At 42.4% G+C, this 22,762-nt stretch overlaps 1 protein-coding gene across 3 annotated transcripts in view; it reads right to left on the bottom strand.

The window, feature by feature from the left end:
• Map3k20 (mitogen-activated protein kinase kinase kinase 20) overlaps positions 1-22,762 on the bottom strand; it is a 164,825-nt gene that overhangs the window by 79,565 nt on the left and 62,498 nt on the right. For all 3 annotated transcript variants that reach the window (XM_052724230.1, XM_052724231.1, XM_052724232.1), the window contains 3 exons: positions 18,010-18,097; positions 6,732-6,833; positions 2,012-2,077 (listed from right to left, as the gene is read on the bottom strand). In XM_052724230.1, the coding sequence (XP_052580190.1) occupies positions 2,012-2,077; positions 6,732-6,833; positions 18,010-18,097 (256 nt within the window). The remainder of the gene's footprint in view (positions 1-2,011; positions 2,078-6,731; positions 6,834-18,009; positions 18,098-22,762) is intronic.

The raw sequence follows: 22,762 nt of genomic DNA, 5'->3' as shown, positions 1-22,762 counted from the left end.
TTCCTAGTGATTTTGATAACTGAAGAAAATATTCTGTGTGATCTAATACATAAAAATAGCCTCAAAGTAAATGTATGGTTGGGAGGAATGAGCTGCATACTTTTGCAAAGAAAAATGTAAATAAATATTGCTATTATATTCTATTCTTAAAATATCTCCCTATTCCTCTTTCTTAATGGAAGATTAGCAAGTGCTCCTTTAAAAAATAACATTAGAAAAAAACTTACTATGGGAGCTGGAGAGATGGCTCAGTGGGGATAAAAACACCTGCCATGCAGCCTGGCGACCTGAGCTGGACCCCAGAAACCCATGCATAAAGGTGGACAGCAAGAACTGACTGCACGAAGTTGCCCCTGCCTGTCAACAGCACACCACAGCATGTGCACGTACACTAATACACACATACCAGATGCACACATCCACTAATCATGTGTTTTGATTTTCATTACATTTATTTACTTATTTTGTGTATGTGTGTGTGTGGGGGGTGCATATAGGCCATGGGAAGCACATGGAGATCAGAGAGGAACATGTGAGAGTCAATCCTCTCCTTCTAATGTGTGGCTTCTGGGCACCGAACTCAGGTGGTCAGGCTTGGTGGCAAGTGCTTTTACCCACTGAGCCAACTGGCCAGCCCCTAACTTAAGTTTTCAAAAATACTCGGGAAAATGAAGTCTCACTCCTCCCCGTAAAAATAAATTGCCAAAGTTAGGCTGATCTGGTCATCTTTTCATGTTAATGTTTCCCATTAACAACATCACTTGTAATTTTTTAAAAATGAGGAACTGGCCATTGTTGTACAGCCTTCATGCTAAGTACATGGGTTTGAAAAATCAAATAACTTGTTTATATTGAGCTTAACAGCATGAACTGAAATTTTAGTCATAAAAGCCTGCTACTTCCTACCCGATTAGAGATGATTTTCTAATGACGTCCTGTTAGCCAGCTCTGTATCGTAAGTATGTCTGTCCCAGAAGAACCAAAGAGCAAGCGAGGATGGAAAGGGTGTGACACTAAGTTGAGTCAGCCAACCAGGTGAGGAGGGGCGGGCCTGGATTCCTGATGGTGGCAGCTGCTTACAACTTCCTGCCCTTCCTGCTCACCACCTGTCAGACCTGGGCCTGGAGGTCCCGAGTGGGGCAGAGCATCTGGGGCCCTGCCCAGGCTCTCTGGCCACCTGCTGCCATCCGCTAGTCTAAGGCTCACATTGTTGGTAAATTTCCGTTTTAGCTGCAGTGATATTAAATTTCTAAGAATAAATGCTTTCCAGCCCTACCAAGTTCACTGGACAGTGTAGAAACAACCAAGAGCAAGGTCTGCTTTCTTTCTTCTCTTAGGCAGCAAACTCGGATGCCTACTTAGCTCCACTAAAGCTAAACAGTCCTACTGCCTTTCTGATAACTCTGAAGTGACGTAATGGAAGAAGGTAGCGCCTAATCCTGGGAGCTATTTTAAGACGCTCACTTTCCAAACGATAAATATAGGCTCATAAAGTATAGAAAGCACAGACTAGAGAAAGAAAAAAGAAAGGCCTTTACATTCTGAACTCTCAAGCATGCTGGTCATTTTGGGGCACTACTCCAGGTAACATGGGCATGAGTGACCAAAAGATGTATACCATATAATTCAGAAATAAAACTCAAAACTGCTGGCAGCAGGAAGCATCTAAAAATAGGAGATGTACAATACATGACTACACACTTGGACCTGCCAATGCCGATTTTAGAAAAAGATCCTAAGGAAATAATCAGAGATGTGTTAAAAAAACAAAAACAAAAACCATAAGCAATCCAGTTGTCTCTGTCCCGTGTTAGGCTCACACAGTACGACACTAGGCACCTACCTCAAATAACATACAGATTTTGCTATTTATTGATAGTGAAAATGTTCTTATGGTAGAGTGTAGCCCAACAATGAGTTACAAAAACCACGTAAAGCGTCATGCTGATTTGATTGGCAGGTGCGTGTGAACTGTAGTAAAAGAGTAAGATCAAGAGGTGTGGCCACTTACCGTTTCTTGACTTGAGGTCTCTGTGGATGACCTTGACTGGCGCCTCCATGTGTAAGTAGTGCATCCCTTTCGTACAAGAGGGAAAGAGGATTAATGGTTTGCAATATTGCATTAGCATGAACATTCACAACTTTGCAAAGACATCCATAGCTGAAAATAAGCCCACGTGTTCTCCTCCATGCGCCATAAAAGAAAAAAAAAATCACATATGTCCACATTAGTAACATTCTTTCCAGCAAAGCCACTTTATGGTGGATAATCTCATTTCTTAGAGTACCCAAGGAAGACCATAGTTTTCTCAGATCTGCATGAAAACAGTATAGCGAAATGAGCAAAATGACCCCTGAGCGTCCCACCACCAAGCGCATGCTATGTCTGCTCAAGCCGAGGCTCCTCCTCTCTCATCCGGACCTCTGCAGCCAATGTGCCGCAGCGACATTACTTTTCTCCAAGACAGAACGGGGTGTGGGCAGCAGGCCCGCTGATGGGCAAGGCTGTTGTGGTCTTCTAACAGAGGCACAAGGCTTACAAGGTATTTTCTTCTCACAAGAATAAATCTCCAAATTCACTCCGATCTATTTATAATACAAATTAAGGTACTCTATATACCAGATGAATCAAATGTCAATATTTTTATTATTTTGAATGAGAAATTATACTTTAAGATATATTTCATAGTTATCCCTTTAAAAGTATTTGGTTGTTTTTGTTTTAGGCAAAAACAGAAACTGTAGGGAAAAACACATTTTCTACACAGGACTTCCTCTCATTTCTCAGGTTCTCTTTTCCAAATAGTAGAAGAAATAGTCCTTCCCCACACCAAATCAAACAGGACCTCTCTTTTTTATGAGATGCCCATGAAAGTAACTTAATAAGTACGCTTGGGTTTTTTTTCAAATACACAGCATGTTACAATTTTATAAAGGTGAATTTATTAATAGCTATTCTTTTACTACTCTGGTTATTATATATTGAGGCATCAAAAGAACAAAGAAAATAAGAAAAAAGTTTTAACTCTTGTTACATAATGATATCACTGAAAAGAATCAAGTTAACAGAAGTATTAGTAACTCAAATGATCTTAACGGATGTAACTGGGATAAAGGGTCTCATTTAATAGCAAGTTCTACATATTCAAGCTGTAAAGTTCAATAGCTGCTACTTGCGTGGCACTTAATAGCCTATATACTGAATTTCATAGTTATGTCTTCCTTGCTTTAAAATAAAATTTCCAAATAATTTTCAGGTATAGTCTATTTGACTATGATTAGAAGCAAGAATAGATGATTTTTGTACTTGCTAACAAGGATTTCAAAAGGGAAGACTTGACTATAAAATCTTCAAACATAGGCATTTTTCTGCTCTGTCAGATTATCAGAAGAAAAAGTCCCAATCGGTGCTCAGTGCATAGGACCCAGCTTTGAAAACTTAGTGTACTTCTCACTATGTATTATTATCAGAAAATTCAATTTAATTTTTTTTGAGTGACCTGCTTTGTTTTTATTGCAAACCATTGAAATGGGCTGAAAAATACTTTCATCTGGTTTAGCTATTTGTGAATTCTCTCTCTTTTGGAGAAGAAGTTTGAGACAGGGTTTCTCTGTGTAACAGCTCTGGCTGTCCAGGAACTTACTCTGTAGACCAGGCTGGCCTCGAACTCACAGAGATCCACCTGCCTCTGCCTCCTGCATGCTGGGATTAGGGGCGTGCACCACCACTGGGCATATTTGTGAATTCTTTTTTTTTTTTTTTTTTTTTTTTTTTTCGAGACAGGGTTTCTCTGTGTAGTTTTGATGCCTTTCCTGGAACTCACTCGGTAGCCCAGGCTGATCTCAAACTCACAGAGATCCGCCTGGCTCTGCCTCCCGAGTGCTGGGATTAAAGGCATGCGCCACCACCGCCTGGCTTTTGTGAATTCTTAATAAGATCTGACAGGTACCAGGGAGGAGGCTGGGGGAACTTTGGATCGAGGCTGCATTCACGGCAGCCTGCTCTAATTGCCCCTCGTATACAACTTGGATGTGCGTGCTCTCCCACACCCACTCCTCTTCCTCCTGGAAAGGAAGAGCATCCTTGCAGCTCTGAGTGCCGCTCTCCCCAGCAAAGACATTGAGCAATGCCTATTTCCAAATGCATGAGTCAACTCTCAGAATGAATTATTCATTCTCTGATGTCTCAACACATCATTGCTTCAGGGGCTTCAATCATGGTCAAACCAAAAGACACACAGGCTGAATTTGAAATGGAATCAACCAAAGTCGAGCTTTGCTATTTAAAGTTTATGCTTAGCTGTAGGGGAGAGGGTTGAAGTCAATCTTAAAGTATGCATTCCTTTTTCCTTTTACAGGCCATCTGAAATAATTCCTACATTTTACATATCACTTAGGATTATGAGTAAATGGGGCCAATTTCTGAGGCCAAACACATGAGAATTTGTCTTTTAGACGAATTCTCTTATCAGGCAAGAGGGATCTTATTAGCTGTGACTTAGACTCTTCCCACCTTCCTTATCCTGCTTCTCTGTTTCCATTGTGCTACTTAATTCTGTTCACTCTCTTCCCTATTCTTCTAAAGTGGAGAAGCAGCTCTCTTGATAAACTCGAGAGAATTGACAAGGCTATTCTGGAGCCAAGAGATCTGGTCCTCAGACAGGACCGCGTGACAGAGGCGGAGTGGGTGCTGCAGCTAGGCACGGGGGACTCGAAGGTAGAGCAAGCACAGCTGGAGGCTGTCACTTGATTTGTTTGCTGTCTATCCATCCTAAGTACCATTAGTAATAACAGGAGTGTAATTAGCTGAGCACCCAAAACATAACGTCAGTAAAGTGCAATAAGGACTGTGTGTGTCTCCATTCATGCAGGCGCATTTCCACAATGCTGCAGGCAACTGCCAGTGTCGGTGTGACCTTGCCTACTCTCAGGTGCTCCTTGTGTACTATGGGCACTCACAGGTGCTCCTCGTGCACTATGGATACTCACAGGTGCTCCATGTGTACTATGGACACTCACAGGTGCTCCCTGTGTACTAAGGGCACTCACAGGTGCTCCATGTGTACTATGGGCACTCACAGGTGCTCCTCGTGCACTATAGACACTCACAGGTGCTCCATGTGTACTATGGGCACTCACAGGTGCTCCTCGTGTACTATGGGCACTCACAGGTGCTCCATGTGCACTATGGACACTCACAGGTGCTCCTCGTGTACTATGGGCACTCACAGGTGCTCCATGTGTACTATAGACACTCACAGGTGCTTCTCGTGTACTATGGACACTCACAGGTGCTCCATGTGTACTATGGACACTCACAGGTGCTCCCTGTGTACTATGGGCACTCACAGGTGCTCCTCGTGTACTATGGACACTCATGGGTGCTCTATGTGTACTATGGGCACTCATAGGTGCTCCATGTGCACTATGGACACTCACAGGTGCTCCATGTGTACTATGGACACTCACAGGTGCTCCTCGTGTACTATGGACACTCACAGGTGCTCCATGTGTACTATGGACACTCACAGGTGCTCCTTGTGCACTATGGACATGCACAGAAGTGACTATGATATTACATGAAAGCATCTTCAAGAACATGGAAGATAAGCATGTTAAGATAAGCATGAATACATTGGTAAGTTCATCACCACAGCCCAAGAGCAGCACCTTCAAACACAGGGCTGCTTACATCTAACTCACAGGTAGCGAGTGGCAGCATTAGCATAAAAGCTAATTTGCTTTCTTTTGCTTTTCCTGTTTGAGGAATTTGGCAGGTGCTGGGAAAACTTAAAGCAGTCGAGATAACTCCCCCACAGAAGAGGCTCCTGCTGAAGCTGCCATGTAGCTTTATCTTCACCATGAAAACAAAATATAAGCTGCTTCCCTTAGAACACTAGGCAGCACTATATATTTGCTTTCTAAAGAGAAGTCTGTAGGAAGAGCGTTAGGATGCACAGGGGCTAACTACCCTGGGAAAATGCCAACCACTTGCTAGAGGATCCCAGAACACAAATGTGATGAACACAGCCATTACTTAGAAAAAGTCGAATCCAAGGCAATTCTGACAGATGATAAAAACTCCAAACAGCTCAGGTAAGAAAGTGCAGAAAAAGGAGAAAAATTAATAGCACTTGTATTTCTTCAGAAAGCATTAATCTACGCAGGAATTTCTAGGGAGGGAGGAGAATCAGGAAGCTGGCTGGGGATTTTGCATACTTAAAATATTTAATTTTCAAGGGTGACATCCACTCTACATAAAATAAACTCTGAGCTACTTTTCATGCAGGACAGTAGTTACTATTTTAGTACATAATTATGTATTCAAAGTGAACAGGACCAGTCCTACCATAAGTCACATTCTTAGAGGCCCATGGAGAGACTCTTAGGACAATAGAACTATGATTTTCCCATTTAATACGGCAAGTGGGTTTGTCAACTACAATGTCACAAAACAGCACAAATCTCTGCCCTGAAGCTTACTGACTTGGTAAAACTTGATTTTAAGGAAATAAGTGAAGAAAGAAAACAGTAAAAGACAAAGGATACGCAGTAATGGAAAGGCAATGACTGAAAATACTGTCTGTACCATGAGTTGAATTATATTTTACTATATCTGATCTAAAAAAGAACACCTGAAGACATAGAATAGAAACCTTGCTGACACACTCTCCCAGGTCAGAGGGGGAAGACACCACCCACCTCTGCAGGTGCCCAGCAAGCAGCGTTACCTTTGGCTACGTCGGTGGCCCAGGTCATGATGTGATCCATGTCCATCTCTTCACTCCTGTTGCTGTTAATGTAATCGTACAGGGATCCGAGGGAAGCATATTCTGTATTAAAAGAAGTAAGTAGAGTATTAAAGTTGTGCTTTGGAAACGAGACTATCTTTTCTCTATTCATTGAGAAAACATATTAAAGAGCTTAACAAAGGTTCTATTACTAAGAGTCACCTTGGTCATGGTGTCTCTTCACAGCCACAGAAGAGTGACTGGACAGTTTTACTCTTTTTTCCAACTTGATGCTTTTTATCTCTTCCTCTTGCCTGAGTGACTGTGTGGAGCCTTCAGTACAATGCTGGATAAATGTGGTAAGAACAGAATTCATCTTGTGCCCAGCCTTGGGGAAACAGCTTTTTCAGTCATTGAGTATGATGTTAGCTGTGGATTTTTGTGATGCTATTCACTGAGAAAATTCCTTTTTACTCCTACTCTGAGGGGATTTATCATTATCGATGGATGTCAGAGTCTCTCGAGTGCTTTCTCTAAGGACTGGGGATATAGCTCAGGGATAGGGCACTCTCCTAGCATGCCTGAGGCCCTAGGTTCAATCCCTAACACTACCAAAAAGAACCAAACAACAATCAAATGCTTATTTCGAATCTTGGAAATGTCCATATTTTAAGTTTCTGTTTCTTATTCTATTACCTGTTATTGTACCTTATATGAACTGATTTCAGATGTTAAGCCAACACCTTGCACTCCACTGGTCATGGAGTACAATCTTTTATTATTGCTATTTTTCTTAATTTAACTAAGATAAAATTACATCATTGCTTCCTCTCTCACCTCCCTTCTACCCCTCTCACGTCTGGCCTTTCTCCCAAATTCACAGTTCCCTCTTCGGTAACCACTGTTCTTATATATACATATAAATGACTAGACATATATGCACAACCGGCTGAGTCCTTTCCATGTTGCCCACATTTCTAGAGCTGACCATTCTGCACTAGGTAACCATCCGGGGCTCATCCCTGGGGAAGACTAATTCTCCCTCCCTCAACAGTTGTTAATTTGATTGTAGCTCTTCATCTAGGGGTGTGGCCAGTGAGATTTCCTCCATCTACATTGGGATATCTACTGTTGTTGGAATCACTCAGGTCTTGCTGATGCAGCCCTGTGATGGAGTCTAATCTTTTAATATGTGGCTGAATTCTTAATGCTAATATAATTATGAAGCTTTGTATTGCATGTGTGAGAGAAACTGACCTGTTTTTCCTGATCATGTCTTTGTGTGGCTGCTTTGGTGTAAGAATAATACTGGCCTTATAGACTACTAACCTCTCTCTTCAAACAAAGTATGAGAAAGAAAGGGTTGGTATTATTTCTTCTATAAATATCCAGTTGAATTCAGTAGCAAAAACAACCATCTTTTCTCTATGGAAATATTTTAAACTACTAATGAAGTTTTTCTTATACACAGAGTCAGATTTTTCCTTGAGTCAGTTTTATTGTTGTTTTATTTTGTTTATTTGAGACAGGGTCTCAGGTAGACCAGGCTAGACTCAAACTTGCTACATAGGAAAAGCTTGCTTCGAACTCCCAATATTCCTGCTTGCACCTCCAAGAGCGGACACCACGTCGGAGGTCCAGCTCTCAAGTGTCATCTTAGGGGATGGCTGATGGCACACCAGCACTCTCATTTATTAGCACAGTTGCTCATGTCACTCGTGATCTTCTGGGGCTCCCTCAGGAGTCACAACATTCTCTTCTCTCCATCTGTGGCTTTGCCAGTGTCTCTCTTTACTTAGTCAGTCTGGCTAAAGATTCATCAATTTTATTAAATGTTTAAAAAGCAAGCCTTTGGTTGATTTTTTTCTCTGCCAGTTCAATCTTCCATTTTACTGCACCTGCTCTAAAGTCTTACTTTTTCTTTTCCATGTCTTACTTTGGTCCTATTTGATTCTTCATTCTGCTGTTTCTTCAGGATGAAGATGCTGATGTTATCGAGATCAAACTGCTTCTCTTTCAGTACAGCTGCTGGAGAGTACACACTCCATGTTCAGTGCTACACTCCACAGTTCGGGCAGGCTGCCATTTTCCTTTCTTCTAGTCCAAATCTTTAAGGATCCCTTGTGGTTTCTTTGGTGATCTTGTAGGCATTTAGAAGCATGCTATTTAATTTTCAAATACTCAGGGCTTTTTACCATGTCCTTTGGTTGCTTATTTATTCATTCATTTATTTATTTACTTTGATTTTGCAAGACAGGGTTTCTCTGTGTAGCTTTTGCGCCTTTCCTGAAACTCACTCTGTAGCCCAGGCTGGCCTCGAACTCACAGAGATCCGCCTGGCTCTGCCTCCAGAGTGCTGGGATTAAAGGCGTGCACCACCACCGCCCGGCGCCTATTTTTAGTATAATTCACCTGTGGTTGGTGCAGCATCTATTTCCAACAAACTGAATATTATTTAATGACCTCACTTACACTATACTCTGAAGAACGCCCCTTGTTGGATGGTGTGCTATGCAGATGTGAGTTAGGGAGAGTTAGCTGAGAATGTTCTTCAACTTCTTTATACCTCAGCCAATTCTGTTTAGTTATTCTATCAATTATTGAAAGGTAGATTTGTAGAGAGCCGTGCATGGCCGTGCCTCAAAGATGGCGCGGCGTCCGGCTTCTGCCTTCCCGATGGCAGGTGCTCTTTATTTGGTTAAGGCTAGGATCTGGCTTGCTTCCGCACACCTGGACCTAATCTGGCTTGCTTGCGTATGTCTGACCCTATCGGCATTGTCCACGTGGCACTACGGGGTTGATAGCCCAGTGGCTATAAAGGGCATGGGCTGGCTTTCCCCGGGAGGAAGATCGGAGGGGAGGAAGGAGAGAGAGAGAGAGAGAGAGAGAGAGAGAGAGAGAGAGAGAGAGAGAGAGAGAGAGAGTGAGAGAGTGAGAGAGAGAGAGAGAGAGAGAGAGAGAGAGAGAGTGAGAGAGTGAGAGAGTGAGAGAGTGAGAGAGTGAGAGAGTGAGAGAGTGAGAGAGTGAGAGAGTGAGAGAGTGAGAGAGTGAGAGAGTGAGAGAGTGAGAGAGTGAGAGAGTGAGAGAGTGAGAGAGTGAGAGAGTGAGAGAGTGAGAGAGTGAGAGAGTGAGAGAGTGAGAGAGTGAGAGAGTGAGAGAGTGAGAGAGTGAGAGAGTGAGAGAGTGAGAGAGTGAGAGAGTGAGAGAGTGAGAGAGTGAGAGAGTGAGAGAGTGAGAGTGAGAGTGAGAGTGAGAGTGAGAGTGAGAGTGAGAGTGAGAAGATGGCTTTCCCCGGGGTCAGAAGATTGTCTCAAGGTTCCTGAATAAACTGCTTGGAGAAGAGCCTGGTGTTGCGTCTTCCTTGCTGGTCGAGGTGGACGCGACATAGATTGAAACTAATTATTGTTCAATTGCTACAATTATTACAGATCTCTAGTATATTCACCCCCTTATCATTATAAAATGGCCTCACTCATTGCTACTATTATATGTAGTCTATTTTGTGTGAAGTTAGGATAGATACCTCGGTTTCTAATGGGTATTATTGGCATAGAACATCCTTCTCTTTCTTATTTTTGACTTGTGTCTTTGACTCCGATATGTGTTTTGTAGATAGTATATACTTCAATCTTGTTTTGTTATCCTATCTAAGAAGTCTCTGCCTTTTGAGTGGAATATTAAGACCACTCATATTTAATGTAATTAATGACATAATTGGGTTTACATCTGCCATCTTGTTTTCTTTATGTCTCCTGTCCTCAGTCAGATGTTCCTTATTTACTGCACCCTAATGTGTCATTTTAATTCCTTGATTATTTTACAGATTTATTTTCAAAATTGTGTGTGTGTGTGTGTGTGTGTGTGTATTCATGAAGAGGCCAGAGGTGTTAGATATAACCCTGGAACTGGACTCACAGGCAGTTATGAGCCACCTGACATGGCTGCTGGGAACTAAACTCAAATCCTCTGCAAGAGTAGTATGCATGTTAAAACAGGCTCTCATTATGTCTCTGTGGCTGGCCTCAAGACCACTACATAGACCAAGCTGGCCTCAAATTCATAGAGATCTGCCTGCCTATTCTCTTGAGTGCTGGGATTAAAGGCGTGCGCCACCAACCAGGCTCTTAACTGCTGAGCCATCTCTTCACCCCTTTGATTATTTTTTTTAATAGGGTCTTCCTGTACAGCTCAGGCTGGTCTCAAATTCACAGTCCTGTGCTTCGGCTTCCTGCGCACTAGGATTATAGACTCCTGCCACCTCCTGATCAATGTGTTTTTAATTTCTTGAGTGACTTTTTTGTGGTGACTCAAGGAATGATAAAACACACTTTATAGCACAATAATTCAGATGAATACTAATCTAAAATATAAAATATTTATACTCTTTTCTCCACTATGACTATTTCTCCCTGATCTTTTATACTATTATTGCAATAAGTTAAATTTATATGTTTTAATCAATAAAACATTTCTAGCTCTATAAAATTTTGTTTTTAAACATGTTATGAAAGAGAAATGAAAATGTATTTAAAGAGTCTTTATATCAAGTCACATTTTCATCATTTCTCTTACCACGAACTCTTTCCTTAGAGTTTTTTTTTTTTTTTTTTTTTTGGTTTTTCGAGACAGGGTTTCTCTGTGTAGCTTTGCGCCTGTCCTGGAACTCACTTGGTAGCCCAGGCTGGCCTCGAACTCACAGAGATCCACCTGGCTCTGCCTCCCGAGTGCTGGGATTAAAGGCGTGCGCCACCACCGCCCGGCTCCTTAGAGTTTTTTATTATCTAGTGTGTTCTTTCAGCCCAGAGGACTTCCTTTAATATTCCTTTCATTTGTTATTTCAATACTAAGGCTCACACTGAAGGCCTTCTCCCTGACTACATGTTCTAAACCATATCCTAACCCAGTATTTCCTATAAAGCACATCTACCCACTATAAAATCACTCACTCTGTCCAAGAATATCTTTATAGTTATTTCCCCATTAAATGACATTTTCTTCTGCTTGGTGCAGTCCTTTCTTTCCGTAGGCACACATCACGTTGTTGGCACCTGGCCTCGATGACTGAACATGAAAAGTCACCGTTGATCATATTGCCTTTCATATGTGAGCTGTTTGCCCTTACTGCATCCAGAATGTTCACTTTGGCTTATCAATGGGTTGGCATGGTTTGGATGTGAGCTCTTTTTTTTTTTTTTTTTTTTTTTTTTTTTGGTTTTTCGAGACAGGGTTTCTCTGTGTAGCTTTGCGCCTTTCCTGGAACTCACTTGGTAGCCCAGGCTGGCCTCGAACTCACAGAGATCCGCCGGCCTCTGCCTCCCGAGTGCTGGGATTAAAGGCGTGCGCCACCACCGCCCGGCGGATGTGAGCTCTTTTATAGTTCACATTAGATAGCTTTAAATATGTGGCAAGAAAAACTAACATCTTACTACTGAACCAAGGGAGTGAACTTGTCTACCTTTTTGGGGGTGTCTCATTGGGAGCTGAAGACTCACCATAAATCCCTATGGTTCTATGCCTGTCAAATCACTTTACGTTTCCCTAGCAGGGAGCTTATTGAGCTTCAGTGTAGAGTATTTGTTTTGATTCATCCTTCCTTCCTTATTTGTTTTTTTTTAATTAAGAAAAATTTTATTTATTTTACATACAAATCAAAGATCCCCCTCTTCCTGTCCTTCCAGCCTCCCCCTCCCAACCCACCCCTCATTCCCTCCTACAAGAAGGTAAGGCCTCCCATGGGGAGGTACACTTAGTAGAGGCAGTCCAAGCCCCTCCCCCTGCCTCAAGGCTGTGCTCCAAAAAGCCTGCTCATGCACCAGGGATGGATTCTGATCCTACTGCCAGGGGGCCCCTTAAGCAGACCAAGCTACACAACTGTCTCGCTATGCAGAGGGCCTAGTCCAGCCCCATGCAGGCTCCACAGCTGTTGATGTAAATTTCATGAGTTCCCACTAGTTTGGTTTGGTTGTCTCTGTAGGTTTCCCCATCATGATCTTGATGACCTTGCTCACAGAATCCCTCTTCTCTCTCTTAGACTGGACTCCTAGAGCTTGGCCTGGTGTTTAGCTGTGGATCTCTGCATCTGCTTCCATCACTCACTCCTTTCTTTCTTTCTTAGCAAAGCTCATGATTTTATTGTCTTCATAACAAAGTAGATTTAGAACTGGATCACTTGGCCCTTTCTCTTCTTATCGCCTCCCAGTTCAAAATGCTCACATTTCTTACCAGCCAGCATCCTCTCAGATCTGATGCAAGTGGGCTCAGCACACCCAATTCCCAGTGCATTCTTCTTTGTAGTTTCAACTGTTTTTGCGGAAAGTGGGCTTAGTTGGCCACCATAGCCACTCTGCTTCCTGTCATAGCCATGTTCCTCAGGCATACCAAGAACCCTTGCTCTTCTTGTCTCTGTAACCTTGAGGGGGGCTCATGCTTGCCACATTTTCTTGCACAATGTCCGGGGGTCTTAGGAATGTTCACCATGTTCAAGAGAGCAATATTGGCACAGAAAGCATTTTTCAGTTCCTTTTAAAAAAGTTGCAGATACAGGCTGGAGAGATGACTCAGCAGTTAAGAGCACTGGCTGTCCTTCCAGAGGACCTGGGTTCAATTCCCAGCACCCACATGGCAGCTCACACCTGTCTGTAACTCCAGTTCCAGGGTACCTGACACCCTCATGTAGGCAAAACACATGCACATGCACATTTTTTAAAAAAAAGTTTTTAAAAAGCTATTAATACATTAAACAAATATGTCCTTTGATTTCCAAGGTTTTTTTTCTTTTAGTTTCATGGTAATGATAGTCAGCTCTGAAAATGCAAATATACACAGTCATACCTTAGAATCCTCAGGGGATTGAGTCCTGCCATCCAGGTACCACAATGTATGCCTAGGCGCTTAGGTTTCTTCTATAAAATAACAGTGTTTGCATATGTATGTAACACACACACGCATACCATGTAAACAAATGTGGTTTTGTTTGTTTTTTGTTTTGTTTGTTTGGTTTTTGGTTTTTCAAGACAGGGTTTCTCTGTGTAGTCCTGGCTGTCTCTGTAGACCAGGCTGGCCTCAAACTCACAGAGATCTGCCTGCCTCTGCCTCTTGAATGCTGGGATTACAGGTGTGCATCACCACTGCCCAGCACAAATGCGTTTTTTTAAACTGAAATATTTTTGATATTTCAGTGTAAAGATGACATACATTCTGTAGCCGACATACTCTGAATTACGATCTCTTCTTGCTGGTCATGTCCAATAGGGCAGTTTCTTACTATCTTGCCAAACTTAACAACAGCAGCAGCAGGCCACGGCCGCCAGTCAGTCCCAAGGGTCACAAAGGGAACCTCTCATGTTCTACAGTGTACTGTGTTGCTGAGTTACGATGTTTAATAGGCTAGATGCCTTAAATACCTGCAATTTATGCTGGGCTTACTGAGACTTAAGCCCACTGTAGGTGGAAGAACATCTGTACTTAGAACCAGCCCTAGACTACTCACACTAGCAAGTACAGTATAGATGCTAAGCAAATAGTGGCTATATTATATGGCTTTCTATCACCACCACCCCCAACTCTGGTCTCTTTCCTTCTCTCGTTAGTTGGTTAAATCCATGAATGGGGAACCTTTGCATATGGAGAGCCCTGCGTACTACGATTGCAACAAATATTACTATCATGCAACTTCTTTATAATAAAGCACCATCAAGACGAACCTTGGTTTAGATCGTGACCAGCAGAACAAACGAATTTGGGTGAATGTCTGCAGTCTATTATAAAATATGACAATTGTCCTGAAATGGCTAATAAGAAGGACCAGCCAATAACAGAGCATGCAAATTAGATGTGTCTGTGATTAAAGTAAATCAGGATCACGCTAAAGGAAACAAATTTGGTTACTTATAATTAATGTGTTCTGTGGTTGAACTGAATGAGGACTTGGTTGGGCCTGTTGACAAGCCATGCAGAACTAGTATATTCTCTTGATGCAATGGGATGAAGTAATACCGACACATAATAAACTGAGCCCAAAGATGCAATTATCTACACTTGGGGGATCCTAAATCATTTTTCCTCTGGAACACTGGGACCAAATCTGATAACCTTCAATGGGACATTCCTCTGATATGGCTTGCTACAAAAGAGCCACCTGGTCTAGTATCTAATCACCCTATTTTCCTGCCACAGGGGTTTACACATGTTTGAGTATTAAGAGATTTCCAAGGACCAAGAAAACTATTATTGTCTCTTTTCTTTTGACCATGGAGTCTGAGTTTCTGCTCCATTGCCGTACAGATCTGGGGGAGATAGTCATTTCTTCTCCAGCGGAAAGAAACTGACAGCTATCTCTTAGGTAATTTCCTACACCCCCCACAAACAGTTCTGTAAGTCTATGATGAAAACTTCCCACAAATATACATGCAGAAGTGTGCCCATACACGTACACAGTCTCCCAGAGAGCACTTCTTCCAGTCCCTTCATTCCACACAGGTAACGGAGACGAGAGGGATTCTCAGTGGGTTAGCTAGGAAGCTTTGGCAGAGTTGGGACAAGACCTCACATCTTCCAACTTGCATTCCAAGACTTGTCTACTCTATCCCTCTGATAAGTCATTTCTTCAGATATGAGTAACAACAGTTACCTGCTCTAACAACCTTTCCAATTAACAAAAAATCTCAAGCTTAATGAACGCAAGTCATTCAAAGTTTTTCCCTCAGAGTCTCCAACATCTGGAACAGATGATGAGGTTCATCAAATTGATGACTTAGCCCCCAACATGCCTTGGTTGGTACATGCACTCCTACCTATACTCTGAGTAGGTTTCATCCTAATACTGTGGAAGGTTTGTTGTCTAGGCATAATGATAACCATATTAAAGTGATATGCATTCAAACAACAAAACTGGATAAATAGTCTCTTTCATAATCAACCTCACATGTTCAATAAGAAAACTAGAAATATACAATTTGCTATTATGCCGTAAATTCTCTGAAACTTATTTTAGAGTATTTAATGTCAACAGTTAAGCCCTTCAGACATAAACACATAAGGAAACAATGTGTTTGAAAGACTTAACCAAAGAATTTGGGTAGATAGGAAGAGCAAGTGTTGACGGGAAACACAAAATAAAGCCTGGCTAATCAGATAAGCATGCAAATGAAATCAAACCCCTCAGGACTGATTTGGATTCTTTCTATTGGATGCAATGGCTCAGGCTGGTGTGCTGGCTAAACACACTTCCCATTGTCCTTGGCCCTGATAGTAAAGTCTTGGAAAGAGATTCACATCTCTTCATCCTCACCTCAGGAAACTGGAAAACTCTCTGGATAGCCCTTGCTTCTTTGTTTTTGTTTTTGTTTTTGTTTGGGTTTTAGGTTTTTTGTTTCTTTGGTTTTTTTTTTTGTCCCAACCTAGAGTTATTTGGGAAGAGGAATCTCAATTGAGAAAATGCCCCAATTAGGTCATAGGTAGGCAAGTCTGTAGGGCATTTTCTTAGTGATTGGTGTGGGGGAGGCCCAGCCCACAGCAGGGACAGTGCTGCCTCCTCTGGGCAGGTGGCCATGGGTTCTGTAAGACAGCAAACTGAACAAGCCATGAGGAACAAGCCAGTAAACAGCAGCAGCGCTCTATGACCTCTGCTTCAGTTCCTGCCTCCAGGTTCCTGCCTTGAGTTCCTGCCCTGACTTCTCTAGATGATGGACTAATATTAATATTCAAGATAAAATAAACCCTTTTCTCCCCAAGTTACTTTAGGTCATGGTGTTTAATCACAGTAATAGAAATATTAACTAAGACAAGCCCATTGCTTTAGTTCATCAGAAATCTCCTCCAAGCATTAAACTTCACGGGAATAAGAGAAACAGCTGTTTCTGATCTCATTGATGGACAGGAATAATATATGCTACATAATAAGAGATACAAATGAGGATCAGAAAACTGGATTCAGATCTATACAGTGAACATAACTAGTCAAAAGGAAATATGATGCACTTGGAAGAGGGGGCTGTATGGTAACTGAGTCACAGAGGAAAACTTAAATTTGAACCAGAAACCTGACACAAAGGTGATGTATGGTCTACCCATAACAGCAGAACCTATTCTAGGGTTTACACATTACAGGTTCAAGATAAACATTGCCAAGCACTCATTTCAGTACAGACGACAGACTGAAAACTGGGGATATAAATCTCTCCGCCTCACAAAGATGTAGAAGATGCTATTCAAGAGCAGAGCACATCAAACTATCAGAGGATGGACATAACAACAACCTGTCCCTGTGAGGAACCAGTGAGCTGTCCAAAGCCTGGCATGTAGGCAGGAGGAGCTCCTGGAGGAGAGCCATGTGAGGGATTTGTGCCACTCTGGGTCTGTTGCAAGCTGTGGCAAAGGTACTTAACTTGGAATTTCAATTTCTTATAAAAGAGAATTATTTTGTTCACTTTGCAGGGATGTTATAAGAAATTTGTAAGAAAGCACCCAGCATAGTTCTTTCTCAGTGTTTTGTTTTTCTCTAAAGACAACCCAAGTCCTTGCCATTACAATGCAAGAAAATAGGGTGAATCTCTTAAGGTTTTCTTACTTGGTTTTCATTTGAATCAAAGAGGTGCCGTGACAAAGGACCTGATCAAAATTATTTACTGTAAAATCCGACCTTACAGTTACAGTGGGCCTAACACTGCTCACTAAAATGTACAAATGTAAGTGTAAAATGTTTAGAAGCATGTCTTTTGTAGTTTCTTGTGGCAAAATTTTCCATGTGCTCATTTTCAGAAAGGGTATTTCCATCAGCTAAAAATTCCTGCTCACGTGATAATTTAGCTCAAGGTCGTTATTAGTGCCAATGACCAAACCTGAAAAATATGGCCCTCACATCAGAGACCTGAATAAAGAGCTCTAATGGGATTAGAATGCATTGCAAGAATTACAACATGAACAGCTCAAGAAATCTTAATTTATAAAAGGTCACAGAGTTACAAAAAAAATCTCTCACTTCAACTAATTAAATGAAATTTTAGTTAAACGGCACCTTACATATTGGCGCGGCAGCTGCAGGTGCATTGGAACAGCATCTACACAGGTGCAATTAGCACAATTAAACATGGGTAGGGGTGGGAACACCATTCTTAATTATATTGATATAATCAGTTTTATTAATGCTTTATGGCAACAAAAGTGACATCTGACAGTAGCGCGCAATTCACAACGGAACCTAACGGGAAACATTTTCGCATCTGAAGGAATCAAGCGCCAGGCAGCTGGGAGGGAAGACAGAGCAACAGGGAGTTCCTACCTGTGACGATGCCGTAGTTGGGAGGTTCTAGAATCACTCCATAAAACTGGATGATGTTCCTGTGGCTGAGGACGCTCAGTATTTCAGCCTGTACGAAAATCAAATGTCACATGTGTGAGTCTTAGTACATCGGCTTCACGTTCACTTTTCTTTCCCCTCCGTTTACACAGACATCCGAGGGCTCGACAGGATGTGACGTCGACAAAACCGGCTTCAGAAGCACGCTCAGCCATCTAACCCTCCCTAAAAAGACGGAAATGGCAACAAGGGCCACGACTAGGAGCGGCCCACGTGGCAACGGTGCGCTGAAGAGGTAGACAGCGCGTTCACTTCCAGGAAAAGCCTTTTCCTAGCAGCCAACTACATGTTTCTGTATACTCTCTCCTTGGGGCGGGGGTGTAGCAAGCCTGGGCTTTTATCAATTGAGTGAATCAAAATTAAGTTAGAGGTATTCTAGCACTAAGGCAGTGGCTCTCAAACTTCCTAATGCTGTGACCCTTTAACACAGTTCCTCATGTTGTCATGACCCTCAATCATAAAATTATTCCATTGCTACTTCATAACTGTCATTTTGCTACTGTTATGAATTGTAATGCAAACATCTGATATGCAGGATATCTGATCTAAAACTCCCCAGAGGGGTCATGACCCCCAGGTTGAGAACCACTTCACTAATGGCATAGATTCACTTAATTCTGTTATTTATATTATACCCATTTAGAGTGATTTTTCAATAAGTAATGAGAGATATATTATCGCCATCTTTCCGTGTCAACGCAGAAAGGCAGATCCCTGAGGTTTGCTGGAGAGCTAATAGGAGGCCATATTGGTGCGGTTTCTTAGTACTAGGAAACTTTCCAAGAATGACATGGCAAAATAACTTACATTTATTAAACTTAACTTTTAAGTTTAAAAAAATGTCATAGTGCATATTTGCTAATATCTAAATGAAGATATTGTATGTGCCGAATAGTTTTACGTCAACTTGACACAAGCTAGAGTTACTGGAAAGGAAGGAACCTAAACTGAGAAAATACCTCCATGAGAGCCAGTTGTGGGGCATTTTCTTAATTAGTGATTGATGGGGAGGGCCCAGCTCATTGTGGGTGGGGCCACTCCTGGGCTGGTGGTCCTGGGTTCTGTAAGAAAGCAGGCTGAGCAAGCCACAGAGACAAGCCAGTAAGCAGCACCCCTCCATGACCTCTACTTCAGCTCCTGCCTCCAGGATCCTGTCCTGCTTGAGTTCCTGCCCTGACTTCCCTCAGCGACGGACTGTTACCTGGAAGTTTAAGATGAAATAAACCCTTCCCTCCCAAGTTGCTTTCGTCATGGCACTTTATCACAGCAATAGTAACCCTAACCAGGACAGAAATTGATACAAGGATTGTGGGGTATTGCTGTGACAGACATGACCATGTTGTTGGTGAGCGGTGATTGTGGGGACTTTGGAAGGACTTTGCAACTTTGGATAAGAGAAGCCAGTAAGTGTTCAATGCTTTTCGAGCTGTTCTGTGGGAGTTTGGAAAAGGTGAGTGTTAGCGGCAATGAGGACGATGAGGGCCTGGCTTATGAAGCTTCAGAGAGAAGTTTAAAGACTCCATTGGCACCATCTGTTAGTTTGAATTTGGATTCTGTGATTCTGGTAGCTGGGGCTGAGGAGTTGGTTGTGGCTAACAAGATGCCAGAACTCATTAGGACAGTGTGTACATAAATCACATACATTAAGTCTTATTACTTTATGGAGATAAACTATGGCTAATCAAGAAATTTAAAATGTAAGGACACGTAAGTTAAATATAGAAAAGGTTTAACATTTAAAGTATATAGCATATTACTGGCAACCAGAAAACGGATTTTTAATTCTCCAGCCCAGAAAGGGGATACCTAGAAGAAAGACAGAAAGGGCTCCACAAGGGAATCTGCAAACTATGAATTAGTGAGTTGCTACACATTTATTCCCATAAAGTAAGAGTTGCGATTTCATTAAAAACACACTCTGTGAGCCGGGCGGTGGTGGCGCATGCCTTTAATCCCAGCACTCGGGAGGCAGAGCCAGGTGGATCTCTGTGAGTTCGAGGCCAGCCTGGGCTACCAAGTGAGTCCCAGGAAAGGCGCAAAGCTACACAGAGAAACCCTGTCTCGAAAAACCAAAAAAAAAAAAAAAAAAAAAAAACACACTCTGTGACTAGTAACAAGGTAGAAAATAGAGGTTTGGGGATTGGCCCAGAGTTAATACCGGCAAGAACAAAATATTGGACGGTTTCGTGTTTGCTTCAGTAACCAATCTCTTCTTTGACCTGAGCTAGCAGGAAGGGTACCTTGGGCTAGATTTCAAAAGAACGACCGTCTAACCATGCAAGGTTGGGTCTGAAGCTTGTGTTCTACAGCTCACTGTTGACTTCAACTTTGGGAGATAGGATTTGATGGCGGTACTTCAGTTCTGTCGCTGTCCAAGACCAACAAGCACCTTTGCTGAAAGTCCTTGCTTGCCTTTGACTCTTTGAGCATGCCCTGTGTCTGCAGCAAACCTTTCAGGTATTGCACTGGAAACCTAACTACTCAGTGCCTGTGACGTCACGGTCATGGGAGGAGAATCTTCAAACACCAATTTACTACACCAACAATCCCTAACAACAACCTATAAACATTTGTCCTTATACCCACAGATGAGTGTGGTCTGCGCCACTCACTAGGGAGACCTCTCTTTGCAAGAGATGAAAACCACAACTAATCAAAATGCAGAGTTGGGAAACACAGTCCCAATGGAAAAATCTTCAAAACACTCCCAAACCTAAGGCTCTGGGAATATTGCATAAGAAGAAACAGAAAGATTGTAGGACCAGAGGTTCAGGGAGTTTGCTGGCAGATAACATCAGGAACTACACTCATCAAGGCTCACCAACATGACTGCCTAAACTTGATCTGAACAGGAACAACCATACACATGCCAAAGTGGATGAGGAAATGACTCCAAGGCTCGATTCTACACAGAGAACACAGGCAACTAAGGAAACCCAGGAACTGGAGAGACAGCCTCCTCAGGGAAGGGCAAACTAATTGGTTGTCCAGTGCCAAATGGTCAGCTCCTAAAACATACATATAACATTACATGGACTGAATGGGTTATATTTAGGAATATATATATATATATATATATATATATATATATAGTATATTATATACAACACACACATATTATATCATGCATAACAACTAGTGAAAAAATAGGCCATGAATTTGAAAGAGCGCTGAGAGATGTATATGGGAAGGTTTGGAGGGAGAAAGGGAAGGGAGAAGCTCACTCAGCCTTAAACCTTCTCTCCTGTCATCTACCTCCAGAAACAGTTCTGCAGGTGAGCCACATGCTCTGTTTCTTTATGTTGCTGCAGCAAGAGCTCCTCTGCAATGCACTGAGCTGGAACCCCTACGCTCAGCAGTGGGGCCTCTTCATGTAGGCTGCTCTTCCTACACTTGGCGGGCAGCATGCAGGCACACAGCAGATGCACCAGCCCTTCGTCAGAGGGAAGCTTGTAAAAGAGAAAACCCTGGTTGCTCAGTACAGCGCACTACTCATCTTCACGACCACAGAGGCCACAACTGTTGGCCTTCGCAGGAGAGAGGAACAGCAACGAGCCGCAGACCTTCAAGCTCATACGGCAGTTCTCAGAGAGCTGGGAGGCCGGACTGCCTACTTCCTTCAGGCCAGCGGTAGACCTTCCCTTCTTCTCCGCTAATTGAGTAACACTCTGATCACCCAGACAAACGAAGGGCAGTTCTCACTCTCAGGTATAAGGTTTGCATGCATCAAGTTTCCAAGGGCTCAGATGGACCCAAACCAGAAACATGCTGTCTGATTCACTGCGTTCATGGCTTGAGACAGTTTCCTAAAATAAAGCCCCTTCTTAAAAAAGTGGTTCATACATGACGGTAAAATGGAAAACTAGCCCCTTGATTCTGGAAACGCTGTTACAAGAACAACTTACAAAGCAGGATGGGGGTTTAATCACCAGAGTGTCAGGCGCAGGTCACGCTTTTTGCGTCCCATTGGGTTTAATGAGACCCATTCACAAGCAGTCACATGACAAGCAGTGAGCTCTACGGCTGTATAGATTCTCTTTCCAGTGAGGCTCTCCAGGTACTCAGGGAATAAGAACGGCTAAACGAATGGAATCCAGGCTCCATAATAGAAGCCTATATCCCTAAAGAGATTTGATGTCATAAAGATTTTTTTTTTTTTTTTTTTAGGAAACTGGTAACAGATGCTCAGAAAAAATTAATCATTCTCACGTTTCTTGAAAGCTGACACGAAGTCACACGAGTCTTTCATCAGCCACATCAGCAGGACTGGGAAGTCTCTGGTTGCTCAATCGTTTTCCTGGGTGGGATGCTGCAGCTGACTCAGTATCTGGAGATGGGTCTTGGCCCTCCAGGTTAGTACATGCCTAACTAAGTTAACTCAGGTTAGACTAGCCTGGCTGGACAGGAGGGTGGCAAGAACTTAATGAAAGAGAGTTCAGGCCCAACACTCAAAGAATGTCTCAAATCACACGCTGGCTAAGACCGTTATATTCCTTGTGCCTGCAACTGGGTGCAGTTGTGGTTAACATGAAAAAATAAAATATTAAAACAACCTGTGTTCAAATTTGGGTGACCAAACCACATGCACAGATCTGGCTTTTGATCACAATGTTCTTACCTTGTCTAAGAGTTGTCCACATTGTGCTAAACTATTAAAAAAAATTTTTTGCCGGGC

The sequence above is a fragment of the Peromyscus californicus genome, unplaced genomic scaffold, assembly GCF_007827085.1.
Source record: "Peromyscus californicus insignis strain IS unplaced genomic scaffold, ASM782708v3 Scaffold_7__1_contigs__length_154581171, whole genome shotgun sequence".
Classification (NCBI taxonomy): Eukaryota; Metazoa; Chordata; class Mammalia; order Rodentia; family Cricetidae; genus Peromyscus; species Peromyscus californicus.
This window is presented reverse-complemented; position numbering and strand designations above follow the sequence as displayed.